We start from the raw sequence: 19,685 nt of genomic DNA, 5'->3' as shown, positions 1-19,685 counted from the left end.
TGAATGAAAGCAATGAAAAACATAAAAAGGAAAGAATATATGTAAATAAAGAATTAAATTAATTAATTAATTAATAAATAATAATAATAATAATAATTTATTTTATCATCATATAGGTTAACCTATTTCAATTTCGACAAACCTAATATCTATAATTCTTTTTTTTTTTTTTTACAGAATTTATAGTGTAAATACAATTTTCTTGAATCTTATATAAACAAACATATTTTGGTGATTTAAGTGGTAAAAATGTCGAAGTAATTTGTGTTTTTTATTGGTCTTGATCATTCATGTAATGCAGAACTATAGGCAATGACGGGATATAATTTAAGTAATTGAGTAAAATAGATGTTGTAATTGGAATTAATTTATTTTTGCACACAAACAATTGTGTAATACATAAGAATTATAAATATTTTTAAAGTTATATTATCTATATATCTTCTCATTTTCTAGGAATTCACACCCCAAGTAAAATCCATATTTACAAATTGTATTTCATAATGATATATATTTATAGAATAATGTTATTGGATCCATTTAGGGATGACCAATTTGGTCAAATTAAATTAAATGAACTATTTATTATTTAAATTAAGTTAAATAAACTACAAATAATAAAAGATTAATAATGAAAAACTCACATAGAAATACTTACTAATTTAATTTAAAAATATAATTTAATTGCATCGTCCTACAAAATAAAAATATCATGAATAACCTAAGTAATGTAATAGGAATATAAATTAAATTTCGGTTATTTATTAAAGAGAATTATGAGCTCCATTTGCATATTTTACACTACGGAAAAGATATATAGAAGTGAAAATTATCTCACTTGAGTATTAAGTTGTAAATTATCAAATTCTATAATCGGTTTTTTTTTTTTTTTAATTAAGGTTAAGATTGTGAATATTATTGAAATATAAAAATTGTAATATATGTTTAAAGAAAATTATAATATTAAATCATATATTATTTGAATAGTTATCTTAATTTTTCTTTCACCAAGGCCGACAAGGCCTTGCTCTAGTTAAAAACTGAAGCACCCAAAGACTCTCATTTATAAGAGGTCTTGGGTTCAATCCCGCCTGACGTGCGGTGATATTTTTCCACCTTTGGGTGGTGTTGTATTCCCGCTTGCGTGCGGTGTAGTTTTCTCATCGTTGCGAGTTGCACAATTGATAATATTCCTCTTGTAATTCTAATTCAAAAAAAAAAAAAAGTGGGATATTTTTAAAAAATGATTTTTCTTTCACCAAGTCCTAAAATTCCATAAATCAAATAATTACATGTATATATAATATTTTCAAATGCTATAAAAAGAATATTGTGTAAAATAAGAGAGATGAAAAAAACTATTTTATTTTGAAACTTCTAACTTGTTATAACTTTATTATTTTAAACCTATTATTTACATATTATGTACATCAAATTAAAACTCTTGTCACGATCTTTGATTTGATATGTATATTATATATTTTATTATTAACTAAAAAGTATGTATTTTTTGAAAAAAAAATACAAAAATGAGAATAAAAAGAAAAGGCAAAAAAATAAAGAAAATAGTATATAACTTATGAAAAAAATTCTACGTTTAGTTTGAGATTTCCATACTAAGAGAGATTTCAATATTAAAATTTTTGCAATGAGATGTAGGATTGCATAAAAATAAAATAAAAATCTCTCATTAATCCACGTAAGACCATGAATCAAGGAGAGAGCAAGAATTTTCTGGGGGCAAAAGCATGAAGAGAGAAGAATTCATTGGAAGAGTTGGAGGAAACTTTGCTTGCATAAAGGCGAGGGGGGCCTGGGCTTCCGAGACATTGGTTTTTTTAACCAAGCTCTACTTGCTAAGCAAGCCTAACGCCTCCTTACTAATGAAGATTCTCTTATTGCTCGGTCTCTTAAGGCCAGCTACTATCCGCGAGATGATTTGCTTTTAGCTAGGAATGCTCATTACCCATCTTTCGTTTGGAAAAGCATCCTTGTTGGCAGAGACCTACTCGCGAAGGGAGCGGCATGGAAACTCGGGGATGGAGGAAGAATCAGGATTGGTAAGGACCCTTGGCTCCCGTCTGGAAAGGGATTGTTTAAGGTGGCTCGAGTGGATGAGGCAGACAAAAACAGAAAGGCCAAAGAACTTATGGATGAGGATCTTTCATCTTGGGATTTACAGAAAGTGGAGGACCTCATCGAGCCTAGAGATCGTTGGCGAGTGACGGTACAACTCAGGTGCAATCCCAGTGAGCGTGACAAGCCGTTTTGGCCTGGTGGAAAACTTAATACATACACGGTGAAATCTGGATATCGGTTGGCTATGGATTTAAGGCAGCGTGACGAAGCGTCTTCTTCAATGGCGGCTGGGGGACTTTGGAAGTGGATTTGGGGCCTTGAGGTTATACCCAAGGTTAAATTGTTTATGTGGAAATGCCTTGCTAATGCATTGCCTACGGCCATGTTGTTACGAAGTCGAAATGTGGAGATTGATCCTCTTTGCAGGAGGTGTGGTGCTCATGAGGAGACGTTAGAGCATGCTCTTCGCGACTGTGTTCGGATGGAAGTCTTATGGGCTGTCTCGAATCTCAGACTCCAACCTTAGGCTGGGGTTTGGTCGATAGTGGAATGGTTTGAAAAGATCCGCAGCTCTCCTCATCCGGAAGTTCATGCTCAGTTTGCTACTATTGCGTGTTCAGCTTGGTACGCCAGGAACCTCCTTTTTTTCCAGCATAAGGAACTATCCCATATTGAGTGTCTTGGGGTTACTTCTAGGGCACAACAAGGTTCTTTCCAGCAACATCTTCCACTCAAGCTGGAATGCTGTCGAGAGGGCCAAATGAAGGTTTCGTGTGATGCGGCTTTAGGTGCTGACAAAGGTGCTGGAGTTGGGGTGGTGCTTTGGGATAGTGCAGGCGGTCTGAAGAGTTGCAGGTACGGTTTTGTGCAGGGCGAGTTTCCTGTCATCGAGGGAGAGGCGATGGCCATTCTTGAAGGCCTCCATCTTTGCCGCGAACGTGGAATCACGGATGCCATCTTTGAAACAGATAACCAGCTTCTGTATTGGCTGTTGATTAAGCGTGAGAATGACCTTTCCTATTTGGGGGATACGTTACGTGCAATCTTCGAGATGGGGAATCTCACCACGTCGCTTTTAGTTGGACTCCGCGGGAAGGGAATACCATAGCTGATAGTCTTGCCTCCTTTGCTTTATGTAATGCTCTGCCTATGTCGACTGATAGGGAGCTTCCCCTTGCTGTTAACTTTCCTTGATTTTATGAAAGTGTTCTCTTTTGGTTCTCAAAAAAAAAAAGGAGAGAGCAAGAATATCAAATCATACTATATAATGGTGATAAGATAGCATGTGAATAAATAAAATGTATTTAAATTTTAGTTTTTAACCAACACTATTTCTTAATTAATTAATACATAAACTCTGAACTATTTGGAACCCGAATCAAAATTCCAACGATATTTTATCTTATATGGACGTTGAAACATTATCTTCTTTTGTCTAAGTAGAATTATGTAGTCCAGAATTTTAACTTGAACCAAATTTCAAAATTTTAAAATTTATATACAATTAAGTAAAAACTGAAATTTAAATATATTTCATATATTTACACAGACAATTAATCCTTTTCTAATCACTTGGTAATAATCCATTCCCCTCTTATTTTTGAGTGTTACTAATACATAAAAATACACCCACTCTAACAAGTAGATGATATTTTTATTTCTTGATAAATGCAAATGGCACAAACTTTGATCAATTATACATACAAACAAATGGCAAGTTGTCAACTGGTCCACAACGACTAGCAAGCAAATAAGAGAGTAGACAACATACCAATATTAAGATATCTCCATCTCTCACGTTTTAATTAACCTCTTCCTTTCCTCTATTTAAATGTTTGTTTTATGTGTCTTTTATCAAATTTCCTAATCATTCATTCTCAAAAAGAAAATAAAATCATAGTCATTCGGGCATATGTTAAAAGTAATTCATGTAATTACCACATAGTCTATGATGATAAACTGAAATTAATTAAACCAGAATCACTAACCTGAAGCCATGGTGAATTCTGTATGAAGATTTGATCTTCCAGGAATACAGTATCTTCTTTAGCGTATTTCTTTTGATGGGAAAAGAATACAGAACGGTACAGTTTCCCGGGGACCAGACCCCATATTTATAACTTCTCAAGTTATTCATATTTATTATTTGGTCCCTCAACAAATAATAAATATAACATTTAATATATACATAATATGATAGTATTTATTTACATTAATTATATATATATATATATTTGTCCACTAATTGGATTAATTAAGAATTTAATCAAACAATCTCCCACTTGGACAACATATATAACATAATAAATGTAAGACTTTATGAGCTCTTAATATGCTATCATAAAATGTATATTCTTTAACAATCTCGTCCATCAACTATATACATATAGGATCAAAGCAGTTTTCGTCATAAAAAAACATGACTTAACTCATCAATGGTCACATATACAAATATAGTCAAATGACATAGATCAATGGTCAAACGAAAATAACACGCAATGTTAATCAAACATGTATATTTTCGACTGGTCCTCTTTAAACTAAAGTGAGGTCACAAAAGAGTGAAATACTTAATACTTTATTTCTGCAGAAAATACTCAAATACACAAGCATCTGAAACCAATATAAAACAAATGGAATACAAACTCCCACTAAACCATAATATCATCAAATGATACAACACCCATATGAGCAACATGCTCATGAAAGACCTTGGGTGGTAAGCCTTTTGTGAACGGATCCGCAATCATGGAGTTTGTCCCAATATGCTCTATAGATATTTGTTTATTTTGCACTCTTTCTTTAACAACAAGGAACTTTATGTCGATGTGTTTTGACTTTGACGAGCTCTTGTTGTTGTTGGAATACAGTACTGCTGATTTATTGTCACAGAATAGCTTGAGTGGTCTTTCAACATTCTCCAAAACGCGCAGCCCAGTGACAAAATTTCGCAACCATATTCCATGGTTTGATGCCTCATAGCATGCTACAAACTCTGCTTCCATGGTTGAAGAAGCTACTAGTGTCTGTTTGACACTTTTCCAAGATATAGCTCCTCCAGCCAATAGATAAACATAGCCTGATGTAGATTTATGACTATCTTGGCATCCGGCAAAATCAGAATCCGAATATCCTACGACCTCCAAATTATCTGATTTTCTATATGTGAGCATGTAATCTTTTGTTCTCTGAAGATACCTTAAAACCCTTTTGGCTGCTCTCCAATGTTCCATACCAGGGTTGCTTAAATATCTTCCTAACATCCCAACAATGTACGAAATATCCGGACGCGTACATACTTGAGCATACATAAGACTTCCAACTACTGATGCATATGGAATCTTTTGCATTTCTTGAATTTCAAGGTTACCTTTTGGGCATTGTTTTAGACTAAACTTGTCTCCTTTAGAAATAGGGGTATCACCTGGTTTACAATCTTGCATGCCGAACCTTTTGAGTATTTTATTGATATAGCTCTTTTGTGATAATCCGAGGATGCCTCGAGAACGATCACGATGTATCTCAATACCCAAAACAAAAGAGGCTTCTCCAAGATCTTTCATCTCAAATTTGTTTGATAGAAATCTCTTGGTTTCGTGCAATAAGCCCATATCATTAGTGGCAAGCAATATGTCATCGACATATAGAACCAGAAATATACACTTACTCCCACTGAACTTGTGATACACACAATCATCGGCAACGTTCGTCTCAAAACCAAATGAGATAATTACTTGATGAAATTTGTGGTACCATTGACGAGAAGCTTGTTTGAGTCCATAGATGGATTTCTCTAATTTGCAAACCATTTTCTTTGGGTCTCCCACCTCAAAGTGTTCTGGTTGCCACATATAAATTGTTTCTTCAATGTCTCCATTGAGAAACGCAGTCTTTACATCCATCTGATGTAACTCAAGATCAAGATGAGCAACAAGTGCCATAATTATCCTAAAAGAGTCTTTCGATGAAACTGGAGAGAAAGTCTCATTGAAATCGATGCCTTCTTTCTGAGTATAGCCTTTGGCTACAAGGCGTGCCCTATACCTCTCCACATTACCATTTGCATCCCTTTTGGTTTTAAATAGCCATTTACGACCAATTGGTTCAACACCTTCAGATAATGGGACAATTCTCCAAACGGTATTATATTGCATAGCATCAAACTCTTCTTTCATGGCATCCATCCAATTTTGAGAGTTAGAACTTTTCAAGGCTTGATGAGAGTTGATAGGATCATCTTCCATCATTCCATTGTCCTCATGTTCAAGAAGAAATACAATGTAATCATCCGAAATTGCATTTCTCCTTTCTCTCGTGGATCTCCTTAATGACACTTGTTCTTGAGGTTGTTGAGGTTGCACTTCTGGAATGGAGATTTCAACATTGTCTTGTTGAGGTTCTGGATTCACTTCTTGATCAATGGTAGGTGCGGACACCTGAACATCGTCAAAAGTGATAGTAGGAACTGAAGTAGAACTCAATTCCTCCTCAAAGACAATGTCTCTAACCTTATTTCTCCCCCCAAACTCAACATCCTCAAAGAACACTGCAGTTCCCGTCTCAAAAATATTTGTGGATGTGGGATCATAAAACTTATAGCCCCTAGATCTCTCAGAGTAACCAATAAAATAGTTGCTAACTGTTTTGGAGTCCAATTTCTTTTCATGTGGCCTATAAGGCTTTGCCTCAGCAGGACATCCCCAAATATGAAAGTGTTTTAGACTAGGCTTTCGACCAGTCCAAAGCTCATAAGGTGTTTTAGCTGCTACTTTAGTTGGTACTCGATTTAGAATGTAAGCTGCTGTCTTTAATGCTTCTCCCCAGAGGGACTCGGGTAAGGTAGAATGAGCAATCATGCTCCTCACCATATCCTTAAGAGTCCTATTTCGTCTTTCGGATACACCATTCATGCTAGGCGACCCTGGCATTGTGTATTGTGGGACGATACCACATTCCTCTAGGAATTTAGCAAATGGTCCTGGACGTTGTTCACCTGATCCATCATACCTACCGTAGTATTCACCACCACGATCAGATCTGACGATCTTAATTCTTTTGTTGAGTTGATTCTCAACTTCAGCTTTATAAGCTTTGAACACGTCCAAAGATTGAGATTTCTCATGAATTAGATATAGGTAGCCATAACGTGAATAGTCGTCCGTAAATGTAATGAAATATTGTTGACCATTCCAAGATGCTGTAGGGAATGGCCCACAAATATCAGTATGAATTAATTCTAGGACGTCTGTAGTTCTGTTGGCACCTAATCTCTTAATTTTGGTCTGTTTTCCCTTTATGCAATCTACACAAACATTAAAGTCTGTGAAGTCAAGTGATTCCAAAATGCCATCATGCACAAGACGTTCAACTCTACCTCTTGAGATATGACCTAAACGCTTGTGCCATAATGATGCAGAATTTTCTTTATTTAATTTGCGTTTAGTACCACGTGATTCCACGTGCAAGGTTTCATTATATGATGCAATTGTTCCCAACAAATAAAGGTTGTCATAGGCACTTAAATAACCGGTTCCAACAACATTTGAATTTAAAGACAAAGTAAACTGATTGTTTCCAAATGAACAACAATAACCAAATTTGTCCAACAAAGAAACAGAAACCAAATTCCGTCTAAAAGACGGTACAACAAATGTGTCTTTCAAATCCAAATAGAAACCAGTTTCTAATAACAACCTAAAATGTCCAATTGCTTCCACTTCCACCGAATTTCCATCGCCCATAAAGATATGTCTTTCATCATCACTCGGCTTTCGGCAGCTCAGACAACCCTGCATAGAAATACTTATGTGAGTAGTAGCACCAGTATCTATCCACCAAGTATTTCTAGGTACTGAAGTCAAATTAACCTCAGAACAGACCAGAGCAAGAATGTCACCTTTCTTTGCACGCCAAGCGCGATATTTGGGACATTCTTTCTTCATGTGGTCAGACTTGTTACAAAAGAAACAAGCTTTTTTAGCTTGTTGCTGTGTCTTTTGAGCCGGACCCTTAGCAGCTTCATTCGTATACTTTCTTTTCTTGCCCTTATCTTTGGAGGTACTAGTATAGTGAGCACTTTCAGTCTTATCACGCTTCAACCTTTCTTCCTCTTGCACACAATGAGAAATGAGCTCGTTTAGAGACCATTTCTCCTTTTGACAGTTATAACTAATTTTAAATTGGTTAAACTGTGGTGGAAGCGAGACCAAGACCATAAGAACGAGCAATTCTTCAGAAAGCTCAATCTTAAGTGCCTTGAGTTTTGAAGCAAGATGAAACATCTCCATAATGTACTCCCTTACGTTTCCTTGACCCTTATACTTCATAGACATCAAAGAAGTCAGAAGTGATGTCATTTCAACCTTATCGTTTTTTGCAAAACGTTGTTCAATTTCGTCAAGGAAATCTTTAGCACTAGTAATCTCCTCAGAATCTGGACCCCTAAAGGCATCCGGAATGCTGTGTTTCATGATCATTAGACTCATGCGGTTAGAACGGTCCCACCTCTCAAAATCCCTTTTATCATCAGGGGCGCTGTCTGCAGTGAGAGGTGCGGGTTGTTCCGCCCTAAGTGCAACGTCTAATTCCATACAGCCAAGCACTATCATCAAGTGCCTTTTCCATTCCTTGAAATTAGTCCCATTAAGCATGGGCACAGAATTGATGTTAGAAGATATTGTGGCAGCGGAAGACGAAGTAGCTGAATATAAAACAAAAGAAATAAAAACAAGTTCACATCAATATCCATAATTGGATAATAAATTCAAAATAATGGTTAATCCCATCTCAAGATACCAAACACAACATTAATATCATATCTTTGGATAATAATATTAATTGTAAATAGTACTCTTGTTGCAGTAATCAAACATTGACAATAAGGTATGTCGAACAATAAATTAATCTTTGGATTAACTCATTGCCCACATATAATACATATAATTGTCACATATTTATCACCACAAGTGTGTATATAATTCTGCCAAATATCAATTAACCTTTGGGTCAATTTAGAAACGCATGAATTACAAACTCACAACCATTCCAAATGTATTAAATAAATTGATCTACATAAAAGAGGTCACTTTGGCGACATTTTACTTTAATCAATTCATTTAATATACAATAAATAATAGATATTATTATTGGGAGACGATCCTTAAGACGTATTAAAATCTATCCCATAGGGAGAAGATCCTTAAGAAATTAATACATCTATCCCAACAAATAAAATCTACTCAATAATCAAAATCATATTATCAAATAAAACTTATGTTTCTCCGCAAATACAGAAGATACAATCAAATTTTGCTTTTAGAAAAAATTAGTTGCGTAATCACTTTTGATCCATATATACACCATAATGATTACAACCAATTTAACTATACAATTTGTTTAAAACAAATTTCAAAACTCACAGAAACAACTTTAAAAATTTCAAAGTGATTAATGGGTTAAATAATAATCATCACTTATCAACCAGATTTTCGAAACATATGTTTTCGGAAATCACAAAATTTTGTGCGGCGCTAATTTGATTATATCGAATTCAATTCATGCGGCGAAATTTCCAGAGTATCAATTCTATTATTCAAAATCACAAAATTTCGTGAACCATCACTGCGCATCAGTTCGTCAATTCACAAGAATCAAAAAAACCAAATTTCGTTATCCCAAGTCCCAAGAAACTAAATTCTGAAAGAAATCTTCATTCATACGAAAATTTTTAAATTTCCATTATATATCCAAATTTCAGAAAATCATCAATAGAGTGGCTCTGATACCACTTGTTAAAAGTAATTCATGTAATTACCACATAGTCTATGATGATAAACTGAAATTAATTAAACCAGAATCACTAACCTGAAGCCATGGTGAATTCTGTATGAAGATTTGATCTTCCAGGAATACAGTATCTTCTTTAGCGTATTTCTTTTGATGGGAAAAGAATACAGAACGGTACAGTTTCCCGGGGACCAGACCCCATATTTATAACTTCTCAAGTTATTCATATTTATTATTTGGTCCCTCAACAAATAATAAATATAACATTTAATATATACATAATATGATAGTATTTATTTACATTAATTATATATATATATATTTGTCCACTAATTGGATTAATTAAGAATTTAATCCAACAGCATAAATAAAGGAATCGTGTAAAAATTCAAAAAATCATTGTTATCTCTAATCCATTGTCATCTCTAATAATAATAGGAGTATTTTTAGCAGTTTGGTAAAGGCGGTTACTTGCAAGTTGCAAAATTTCAATCCAATGTAATCTCTAATAATAATAGGAGTAGGTTTTTTTATTTTTTAATCACAAGTGGCTTCCAAATCATTAAAGTGATAGCGTCCCTTAATAAAAGCTATCCACTTAAAACAGATAACATTAACATCATAACAGATCTGTGAACTTGTATTAATATTAAATTAAAAAAATCTTTAAACGGAACTATTGATTTAATAAGTTAAAGATGTTCCCTCAGAAGAAAAAAAAGAAGAAGAAAAAGATGTACGCCCTCATTTACAGGTGAAGTTTCGTCAAATTCATGAATAACATGCTTTCAAAGTATATGTTCCATTTAATATCTCATTTATTGAATATATTGAAAAGGATTTCAACAAAGAGTGATGCTATCATTGCTATGTCCACAAACTAGTTAAATAGAAAACAAATTGATTTAATTTATTTTTTTAAATAATTTTTTATTATTTTACTGTATTGTTCACATTGTAATTGTTATTTTTATTTAAAATAAATTATAAAAAAAATATAGAAAATAGCTACGATATAGATAATACAATAAAATAAATACATTTTTTATTTTAGAAAATAAATTATTATTTGTTCCTACTTCACTAGATCATACCATATATTTATGGTTCACAATAATGCTATTTGGACAAAATATGTTTAAAAAATAAATTTATATAAAATGTTTGGTTCAAAATAAAATAGAATTTAGTTAGTTTTACTGTTTTCTTCACATTGTAATTTTTTAGAATCCTTTTTAATTTTTATTATTTTTAAAGTATAAAAACTACAAAAATATAATTAAAATTTAAAAAATGTTAAAAAAATTCAATGTGGAGAAAATAATAAAAATAACTAAATTCTTTTTAAATTTGAACCAAAATTTTTAAATAAATTAATTTTTAAAAATATTTAATCTTTTTTTTTGTTCGAACAAATTTTGTCTAAATAACACTGCATGTTGGTTCAATAAATAATCCATTCGCTCGATTAAAATCGAACATAATTGATTAAGCAACCGGGTGAGCAAAACCGGACCAGAATTAACGAATCGGACTGAACCAGTCAGTTTTATTGGTCCGGAGCGATTTTGGTCCGCACGTTGGTCCGGTCAGGTTCTGTTTTGTTGGACCGGCAGATTTTCGGTTCGGTTTCGGTTCCGAGGAGGTCAAACCCGACGAAGACCGAACCGAACAGAGTATATATATTAAATATATATTTTATATTTTTATTAATATTATTAATATTTTAATTATTTAAAAAATCTGAATTTTAAAACATAGTATTTTGAATTTTGAAACCCCAACACTAACAGACTGTTTCGCGTCCCTCTTCTCCCAAACTTGCGCCGCACCAGGCGCACCTCGCCTTCCCGCCGATCTCAGTCGCTGCCCACCGTTCGCCGCTGCCCGCTGGACCCTCGCTCTGGTCGGCGGCGACGATAGCACGCCGCTAGGCCCGCCACCCTGCACCAGTCGCACCTCGCCTTCCCGCCGCTCGCAGTCACGAATGTCGCTCCGGCCGGCCACCACCCACTCCGTCTCCAGTCGGCGACTCAGAGTTTTCGCAGATTCAGGTTTCATTTTAGAAATGCTTTAGAATTTTGTATTATATAAATGCTTGTATTATATGGAGCAGTCATCAATGTAGTTTTGCACAACCTATCAAAGCAGCAGCAAAGTTTTGACAACACACTAAATAAAAGAAGCATCAATCAGTAGTCCGAGTTTGACATTCACAACAGAAAACAGAGGCTTCAATTTTAGCGGATGCGAAAACACAAATGCTTTAGAAAACTGACGGAAATAGTTGGTTTTGGATCGAACCGGACCGAGAACCGATGGACGGTTTTGGTCGGTTTCAGTTCGATCCTAGGCTTTTAGTCGGTCCGGTTCAGTCCGGACCGAATGCTCACCCTGGTCCCATTTGGTATGTAAGATTCTGACACAACACAACTATTGGCTATTGGCCATCTAGATAACGTAAATGAAATGCCAGTAATTGGATAACAATAAAAGATTGTCTGATTGGCTTTTCCAGCATGTAAAGATATTGGCTGTCAACGTATAATTGGATAACAATAAAAGATATTGGCTGTCAACGTAAATGAAATGCCAGTAATTGGATAACAATAAAAGTTTATGTAAAGATACAGTGAGAAGACTATAGTATAATACTATCATTGTTAAATTAGTAAACAAATCGCATGGAAATTAATCGATTATAAATAGGAAACACGATGGTAAAAAGGTAGCAAATAGCAAGCGTGCCATTTACTTCTATTTTTTCCCAGCGCCAAAATCATTCTGTTACAGAATATTCAAAACTATTCTTCAATTTTGATGCCCTTTTGATTCTTGAAGGTATCTTCTTTTCTTGATGATGTTAATGGAGTGTTTGAGTGTTTTTTCCAATTCATTTATAATTTCAAGAAACATTTTTTATAATTCACTAGCAACGTCAACGATAATGGCGGATCAAAATTTTTCATTTTCATAATGTTTTTCAACGCATTTAATTTGATAGATGCACTTTTTGTTTTTCTTAGGGGTTGCATAGATCATAGATTAGATGCACTTTATAAACTCACTAACACAAAGATTCAGACATGACTAATTTTGCTGAACTAAGTGTTGCTGACGGTTGTCAGCATGGGGAGGCTTACGACGGCGGCGGTGGTGGTGCTGTGGCTGTGGACGGCGGCGGTGGCGGCGGAGTACATGAAATACAAAGACCCCAAGCAGCCGGTGGAGGTGAGAGTGAGAGATTTGATGAGTAGAATGACTCTTGCAGAGAAGATTGGGCAGATGACTCAGATTGAGCGTGAGGTTTCATCGGCAGATGTTATCCACAAACACTTGATTGGTAAAAATCAAATCTTGTTGAATTTCTTTATTATACATGAAGTGATATACTATATCTTTTGAAAAAGTTTGGATCTTTGTTGATGAAAATGGCCCAATTCTTGAAAAGATTGAACTTATAGAAGCCTAATGTTGAATTGCAGTATTTAAAATTGAAAATTGCAACAATTGGTTAAGATACAATTTAGTTGAAGAAGCCTAATGTTGATTGATACACAAACTGCAGAAGCAAAAGGCTTCCATCTTTACATAGTTTCTTGTTTTGTGTTTGTTTATTTGATTTGAGACATTGAAAGCATTTAGAGGTAAAGTAGGAAGATTGCTTTGTGCAAAATAGGGAGTATTGTGAGTGGGGGAGGGAGTGTTCCTTGGCCAGAGGCGTCTGCAGAGGATTGGATCGAAATGGTGAACGCGTTCCAAAAGGGGGCTCTGTCGACGCGTCTAGGGATACCACTCATCTATGGGATTGATGCCGTTCATGGCAACAACAATGTATACAAAGCCACCATCTTCCCCCACAATGTTGGCCTCGGAGTCACCAGGCAAGTCCATTTCTGATGTGATGGATCAACTAGGTAGTTCTTGGATGGTGTTGACAAATCTAATCTGCGTGTAGGGATCCGGAGCTGGTGAGGAAGATAGGCGCTGCAACGGCTCTAGAAGTCAGAGCAACGGGGATTCAATACAGCTTCGCCCCTTGTATAGCTGTGAGTGAAGTGAAGTTGGTGATGAGCTTGCTTTTTTCTTGCTGGGATTCATGAGTCCTCTTTGCAGGTGTGCAGGGACCCGAGATGGGGCCGTTGCTATGAAAGCTACAGTGAAGATCACGAGATTGTGCAGATGATGACCGAGATCATCCCCGGGCTACAAGGAGAAGTTCCATCAAACTACCCCAACAACTTCCCATTTGTCCATCCTAGGTTTGCAACATCATCTTGATTCTAACAATGTTGTTTGCTTCGACTTTTCTGATTCGTGTTTCCTGTGGTCGAAAGGGGTAAAGTTGCAGGATGTGCAAAGCATTTCGTGGGGGATGGTGGCACTGCCTACGGCATCAATGAGAACAACACGGTCATAGGCTGGAACGAGCTGCAAGACATCCATATGCCTGCCTATTTCGACTCAATCAGGAAGGGGGTCACGACTATCATGATCTCTTACTCGAGCTTGAATGGAGTGAGGATGCACGCCAACTATGATCTCATCACCGGATACCTAAAGAACACTCTCAAATTTGAAGTAAAACATGCTCCCACTTGTTGAAAAATTAGCTCAAGAAACCAAGGGCCTAATGAGTAATGGCTTCCTCTTTGTTTGAATCTTGCAGGGCTTCGTGATATCTGATATGCGTGGCATTGATCGCCTCACCTACCCGCCTCATTCCAACTATACTTACTCTGTTCAAGTTAGCATTAATGCTGGGCTCGACATGGTAAGTAGGCCATGAAGATATTCATATTTGAACAAGCTAGCTACTCTGTCAAGTTTCTTCTGACTTGAATTTCTCTTAGATTATGGTTCCGGATGCCTATGAGGAGTTCATAGGCGATCTAACATTGTTGGTGAAGAAGAATGTGATCCCGATGAGCAGAATCAACGATGCAGTGAGAAGGATTTTGAGGGTCAAATTCATCGTGGGGCTGTTTGAGAATCCATTAGCTGATCTCAGTTTTGTTGACTATCTTGGAAGCCAGGTTTATTATCTCTCCAGTGTCTTCTTCATCTTCATCGTTTTCTTCATTTTTCCAGCTGAAATGATTCTTGTTTCTTTGTCTGTTTGATCAATTCTTGAAACAGGAGCACAGGGAACTGGCTAGGGAAGCTGTGAGGAAATCGCTGGTTCTGTTGAAGAATGGGAAAGATGGAGATGAGCCGCTTGTCCCGCTTCCAACGAGGCCGGAGAGGATACTCGTGGCCGGAAGCCACGCCGATGACATAGGCAACCAATGTGGAGGATGGACCATTGAATGGGAAGGGCACTCAGGAAACATAACTGTTGGTGAGTTTTCTACTTAGAATGTTTTTTTTTCTTGCACATGTTGGGAAACATTAGTTTAGGTGAAACCTTATTTTCTAACAATCATGGTCAGTTTTTTTTCTTGCACATGTTGGGAAACATTAGTTTAGGTGAAACCTTATTTTCTAACAATCATGGTCAGTTAGATAGGTGAAAACTGTACTACTACTTGTGTAGGAACCACAATCCTGACAGCTGTGAGGAATTCTGTGGATCCCGAGACAGAAGTAGTCTACAATGAGAATCCGGGGGTTGAGTACCTAACGGCCAACAACTTCTCCTATGCAATAGTAGTTGTGGGGGAGCCGCCGTACGTGGAGACCTCCGGTGATAGCACGACACTAAGCCTAGATGGGAGTGCCTATGCAACGATCAGCAACGTGTGTGAGGCCGTGAGGTGTGTGGTGGTGCTCGTGACAGGGCGGCCCGTCGTGATTGAGCCATATCTTGGTAAGATGGATGCATTGGTGGCCGCCTGGCTTCCCGGGACAGAAGGCCAGGGTGTTGCCGATGTCCTATTTGGAGAGTACGGTTTTACGGGGAAACTCGCCCGTACGTGGTTTAGGACCGTTGATCAACTGCCGATGAATGTCGGAGATGCACACTATGATCCTCTCTTTCCGTTTGGCTATGGACTCACAACTACCCCTACGGCTGTGAGATCATCACAATAGGATTTCATTTCATCATACAACTCATTCTTTGGTGTATCACCATCGATGTAATTCTTGTGGATCACACGATATGGGATTTGGGATTTACTCAAAGTTTGACCACCATTTTGCCTTTTTTGATTTAAGAATATCGCATAGATCTTGTGTAGATTAATCTATGTTTTTGTTGAACTCTTCCAAGAATAACATACATATGTAATACTAATATCAATGGAAACTAGCTTCTCCTTCTTTTTTTTTTTTCTTTTTTTTTAGGGTTAATTGCCGCTAAATTCAAAAGCTTTATAAAATTTCGCGATATTCTCACCAACTTCAAAATCGGCGTATAAATACACGAATTGAGAATTTGTTCTTAATGTTCCCAAAATTAAAAAATTCCCCCAATTTGAAACTGACGTGGACTACCGTAATTACAGCGTGGCATAGTCGGCGGCGTAAGGAAACGACGTCGTTTTTTCAAAATCAAAACGACGTCGTTTTGATTTCCAACAACATTAAAAAAAAAAAGAAAAAAAAATTGCAAAAATCTCTCTCTCTTGCACACCACCACCCGCCGCCGAGTTCTGGACTTCCAGCCACCACCATCGCCGAGCTCTGGACTTCTAGCCACCAGACCACCACCACCGCCCATCTCCGCCTGTTCTCAACTGTCAACAACAACACACACACTCACCTACAACCGCCGCCGGTCCATCTCTCTCTCGCCTTTCACCGCCGCTCTGCAAATCGTGGCCTCCCTTCCTTCAAATCGCCTCACCCTCCCCATCTCGTCCTCCTCCCGCCGCCACCGCGCTCTTCCACAACACCCGCTCTGCCGCCCTCCTCCTCCGCCACCTCTTCCCCTAAACCCCAGACGAAGAAATTCACGAGATTTCGCCGGTGAGCAAGAGGACTCCTCAATTTCCAGGATCAATCTACGAGATTTCAGAAAGGGGCAAATTTGGGGATGAAATCAATAAAATCCCTAAATCAACAAATCCCCAAATTCACAAACTAAAATGGGGATGAAATTGGGTTAGGGTTGTTGACGAGCCGAAAATGGAGAGAGAGAAAGAAGCGACTGACGGCGAAGAAAGGGCATGGTTGCTCTCCTCCGATCCCGAAGCCACAAACCCTAAGTCTCGGCGGCGTGGAGCAGGCGGAAGGTGAGGGAAGCGACGTTGGTGGATGAGGCGGCGATGTGGGTGGGGATGAGGGTAGATGGAGGAGGCGAACGGGGTTTGGGGAAGGAGGTAGGCTTGGGGGGTGTTTGCAGGCCGGGAGTTTGGGAGGTGATGGTCGGGGTGGCGCCGGGGGTTTGGGGAGGTGATGGTCAGGGGGTTGGGGAAGGGGGTAGGTTTGGGGGGTGTTTGGGGATGGGGTAGCATAGGTGATTTTTATTTTTTTTAAAAATTAATTATAATAAATAAAATTATTAAAAAAATTAAAACAATGACATGTCATAGCTGATTTGGCATGAAATTGACATGTCATAGGTATTTGCCATGTCATCTCGCCGGATTTTTTAATTTTGGGAACATTAAGAACGAATTCTCAATTCGTGTATTTATACGCCGATTTTGAAGTTGGTGAAAATATCGCGAAATTTTATAAAGCTTTTGAATTTAGCGGCAATTAACCCTTTTTTTAATTATTAACGCCCTACTTTAGCATGCTGTATTGTTCACGTTGAATGTAAGTAACACGTTGAATGTAAGTAACGTATATATACTATATCTTGTGTTAATATGGTACTCATTTTTCCTCCACAAAAAAATGTGATACTCATTCAAAATACAACAGTTTAAATTTTTTATTTTTAAAGGAGCCTCCAACTTGTGTTGTTCTTAAATTAGAACAAAAAAAGAAAAGTAGAATAAAAAAAGTGAAACAAATTACAACTGTCTATTCATGATCTTCAGATTTTCAATTTAAGCCAATATTTATACTATATTAAAAAGAGAGTTTTTAATTTTAAATTGATTTCAAATCAATTTCAAAATTGAGTGGCAATTTTGTAGTTAGAATAAAATTGAAGGTTTATTTATAAGTTATAATACATCTTTTTTTTTCCTTTTCTTTAACTTCTTATTTTTCTATTTTATTTCTTTTTTAAAATTGTGAAATTCGACTAATTATAAAATATTCGATATGCATATCAAATTAAATATCATGACAAGAGCTTTAATTTGATATATGTTATGTAAATATTGGATTTAAAATGTAAAAATTATATTTATTTAAAAATTAAAACTTAAGAAAATTCTCTCTCCTCTCTCCTCTTTTTTTTTCAATAAATCTATTTTTTTTCAATTATCTTTTAACTTATACTGTTTTCTTTTTTCACAATATCATTTTTTTTATTAATATGAATTATTCTTTATTATTTTTACATTAAACTAAATATATTTATCTTAAATTATGGTATTTTTAATTATATTTAGATTTTTTATATAATAATCAAATGATAATCAATTTTATGTATGATAAAATATAAAAATATTTTTCGTGCATTACACGAGTGCAAATGCTAGTTTAATGTAATTGACTAGATAACACTTGTTGTCGTGTCTCATGCTCCTAATTTATCAATCTAATTTGTATCCATATAGTTTTCGAAAAAAGATTTAAGGATTGAGAAATGCTAAATGCACATCATATGTGCACATATAATGCTTTTGAATTTTAAATTAAATTAAATTGGTTTAATTTTTTTATTATCTGTCAAGCCTTTAATTAATTAAACATATGACTACTTAATTTATCCCTAAATTAATTTGACGTCCATTATGAGGATGATTTTTTCCCTATATTCACACAAATATTTTAGGAAATAAATAGTTAGTTTCATTCTAATAATCTCCACTATCATCCAAATTAAACATCAATTTTTTGGATAACTTACTGGCGATTTTTTTTAATATTGACTTTTAGATACAATTGTGCATGAAATGAATTTTTTATTAAAAGAAAAAATATAGTATAAACTTCATAATTTTGAAAATATAATCAATTAAGCAATTTAAGGATACCAATCTATGTGAATGACATTTGTAAATTGTAATCAAACTCAATAACTTTTTTTAAAAAATATTTTTATTTTTATTTAACAATTTGTCACAAAAATTGTCGATGTACTGTTTTGTTAAGAGATTGGAAAATTCTAAACTAATTTTGTATAATATGGATGATTCCATGATAATTAATAAGAATATACAAAGTCATCACTTAAATTACAAATCCACTTGAAATATATTTTATTAACATAAATTTTGATACCTCGTTCCAAAAGAATGAATATAAATTTTGAAGATCACATATCATATGTATGATATTGGTGAACAAATTATTATATATTGAAGTGGAGTTAATTAAATATATTTTTATGTAATTAAGTGTTGATAGAAAAGTTATATATATATATAGGGAATGGATCAATAAAGAATGCTAAATGTAGAAGGAAACAACGAAGGCTGAATAACTCAATACATTTACTGAATAAATCACGCGAGCGTATGAACGAAAAATGTTTGTATTTATTTAGTAAAATAACTATTCGTGCGGTCGCGTGATTTATTCGGTAAATTTATTGACTTATTCAGAACGAAATATAGTTACTTCTTCATAGATCCCAACCATATATATATATATATATATATATATATGGAAGAGTTCAATGAAGACCACTTCCCTATATAGAGAATAAAGATCAAATCATAGCCATTGATCTCACCAAAATCAATGAATCAGATTCATCCGAATTCTTCAAGTTTAGGAAATCCCGTAAATTCCTCATTTTCCAATTCTGG

General features: G+C 35.5%; 2 protein-coding genes across 2 annotated transcripts; both read left to right on the top strand.

The window, feature by feature from the left end:
- The first annotated feature begins 1,748 nt into the window (after positions 1-1,748).
- LOC131007151 (uncharacterized) lies at positions 1,749-3,187 on the top strand. Its single transcript, XM_057934312.1, has 3 exons — positions 1,749-1,832; positions 1,916-2,554; positions 2,606-3,187. Exons 1-3 carry the CDS (start codon positions 1,749-1,751, stop codon positions 3,185-3,187), a joined length of 1,305 nt encoding a protein of 434 aa, XP_057790295.1.
- Positions 3,188-12,542: 9,355 nt separating this feature from the next.
- LOC131022759 (uncharacterized) lies at positions 12,543-16,129 on the top strand. Its single transcript, XM_057952284.1, has 10 exons — positions 12,543-12,592; positions 12,993-13,207; positions 13,544-13,748; positions 13,823-13,913; positions 13,981-14,126; positions 14,202-14,445; positions 14,534-14,638; positions 14,718-14,900; positions 15,004-15,205; positions 15,401-16,129. The coding sequence occupies exons 1-10, from the start codon at positions 12,582-12,584 to the stop codon at positions 15,895-15,897; spliced, it is 1,899 nt and encodes a 632-aa protein (XP_057808267.1). The 5' UTR covers positions 12,543-12,581; the 3' UTR covers positions 15,898-16,129.
- Positions 16,130-19,685: the final 3,556 nt, after the last annotated feature.

This window comes from Salvia miltiorrhiza, chromosome 1, assembly GCF_028751815.1.
Source record: "Salvia miltiorrhiza cultivar Shanhuang (shh) chromosome 1, IMPLAD_Smil_shh, whole genome shotgun sequence".
Classification (NCBI taxonomy): domain Eukaryota; kingdom Viridiplantae; phylum Streptophyta; class Magnoliopsida; order Lamiales; family Lamiaceae; genus Salvia; species Salvia miltiorrhiza.
Note: the sequence above shows the minus strand (reverse complement) of the source record. Positions and strands in the feature narration are given on the sequence as shown.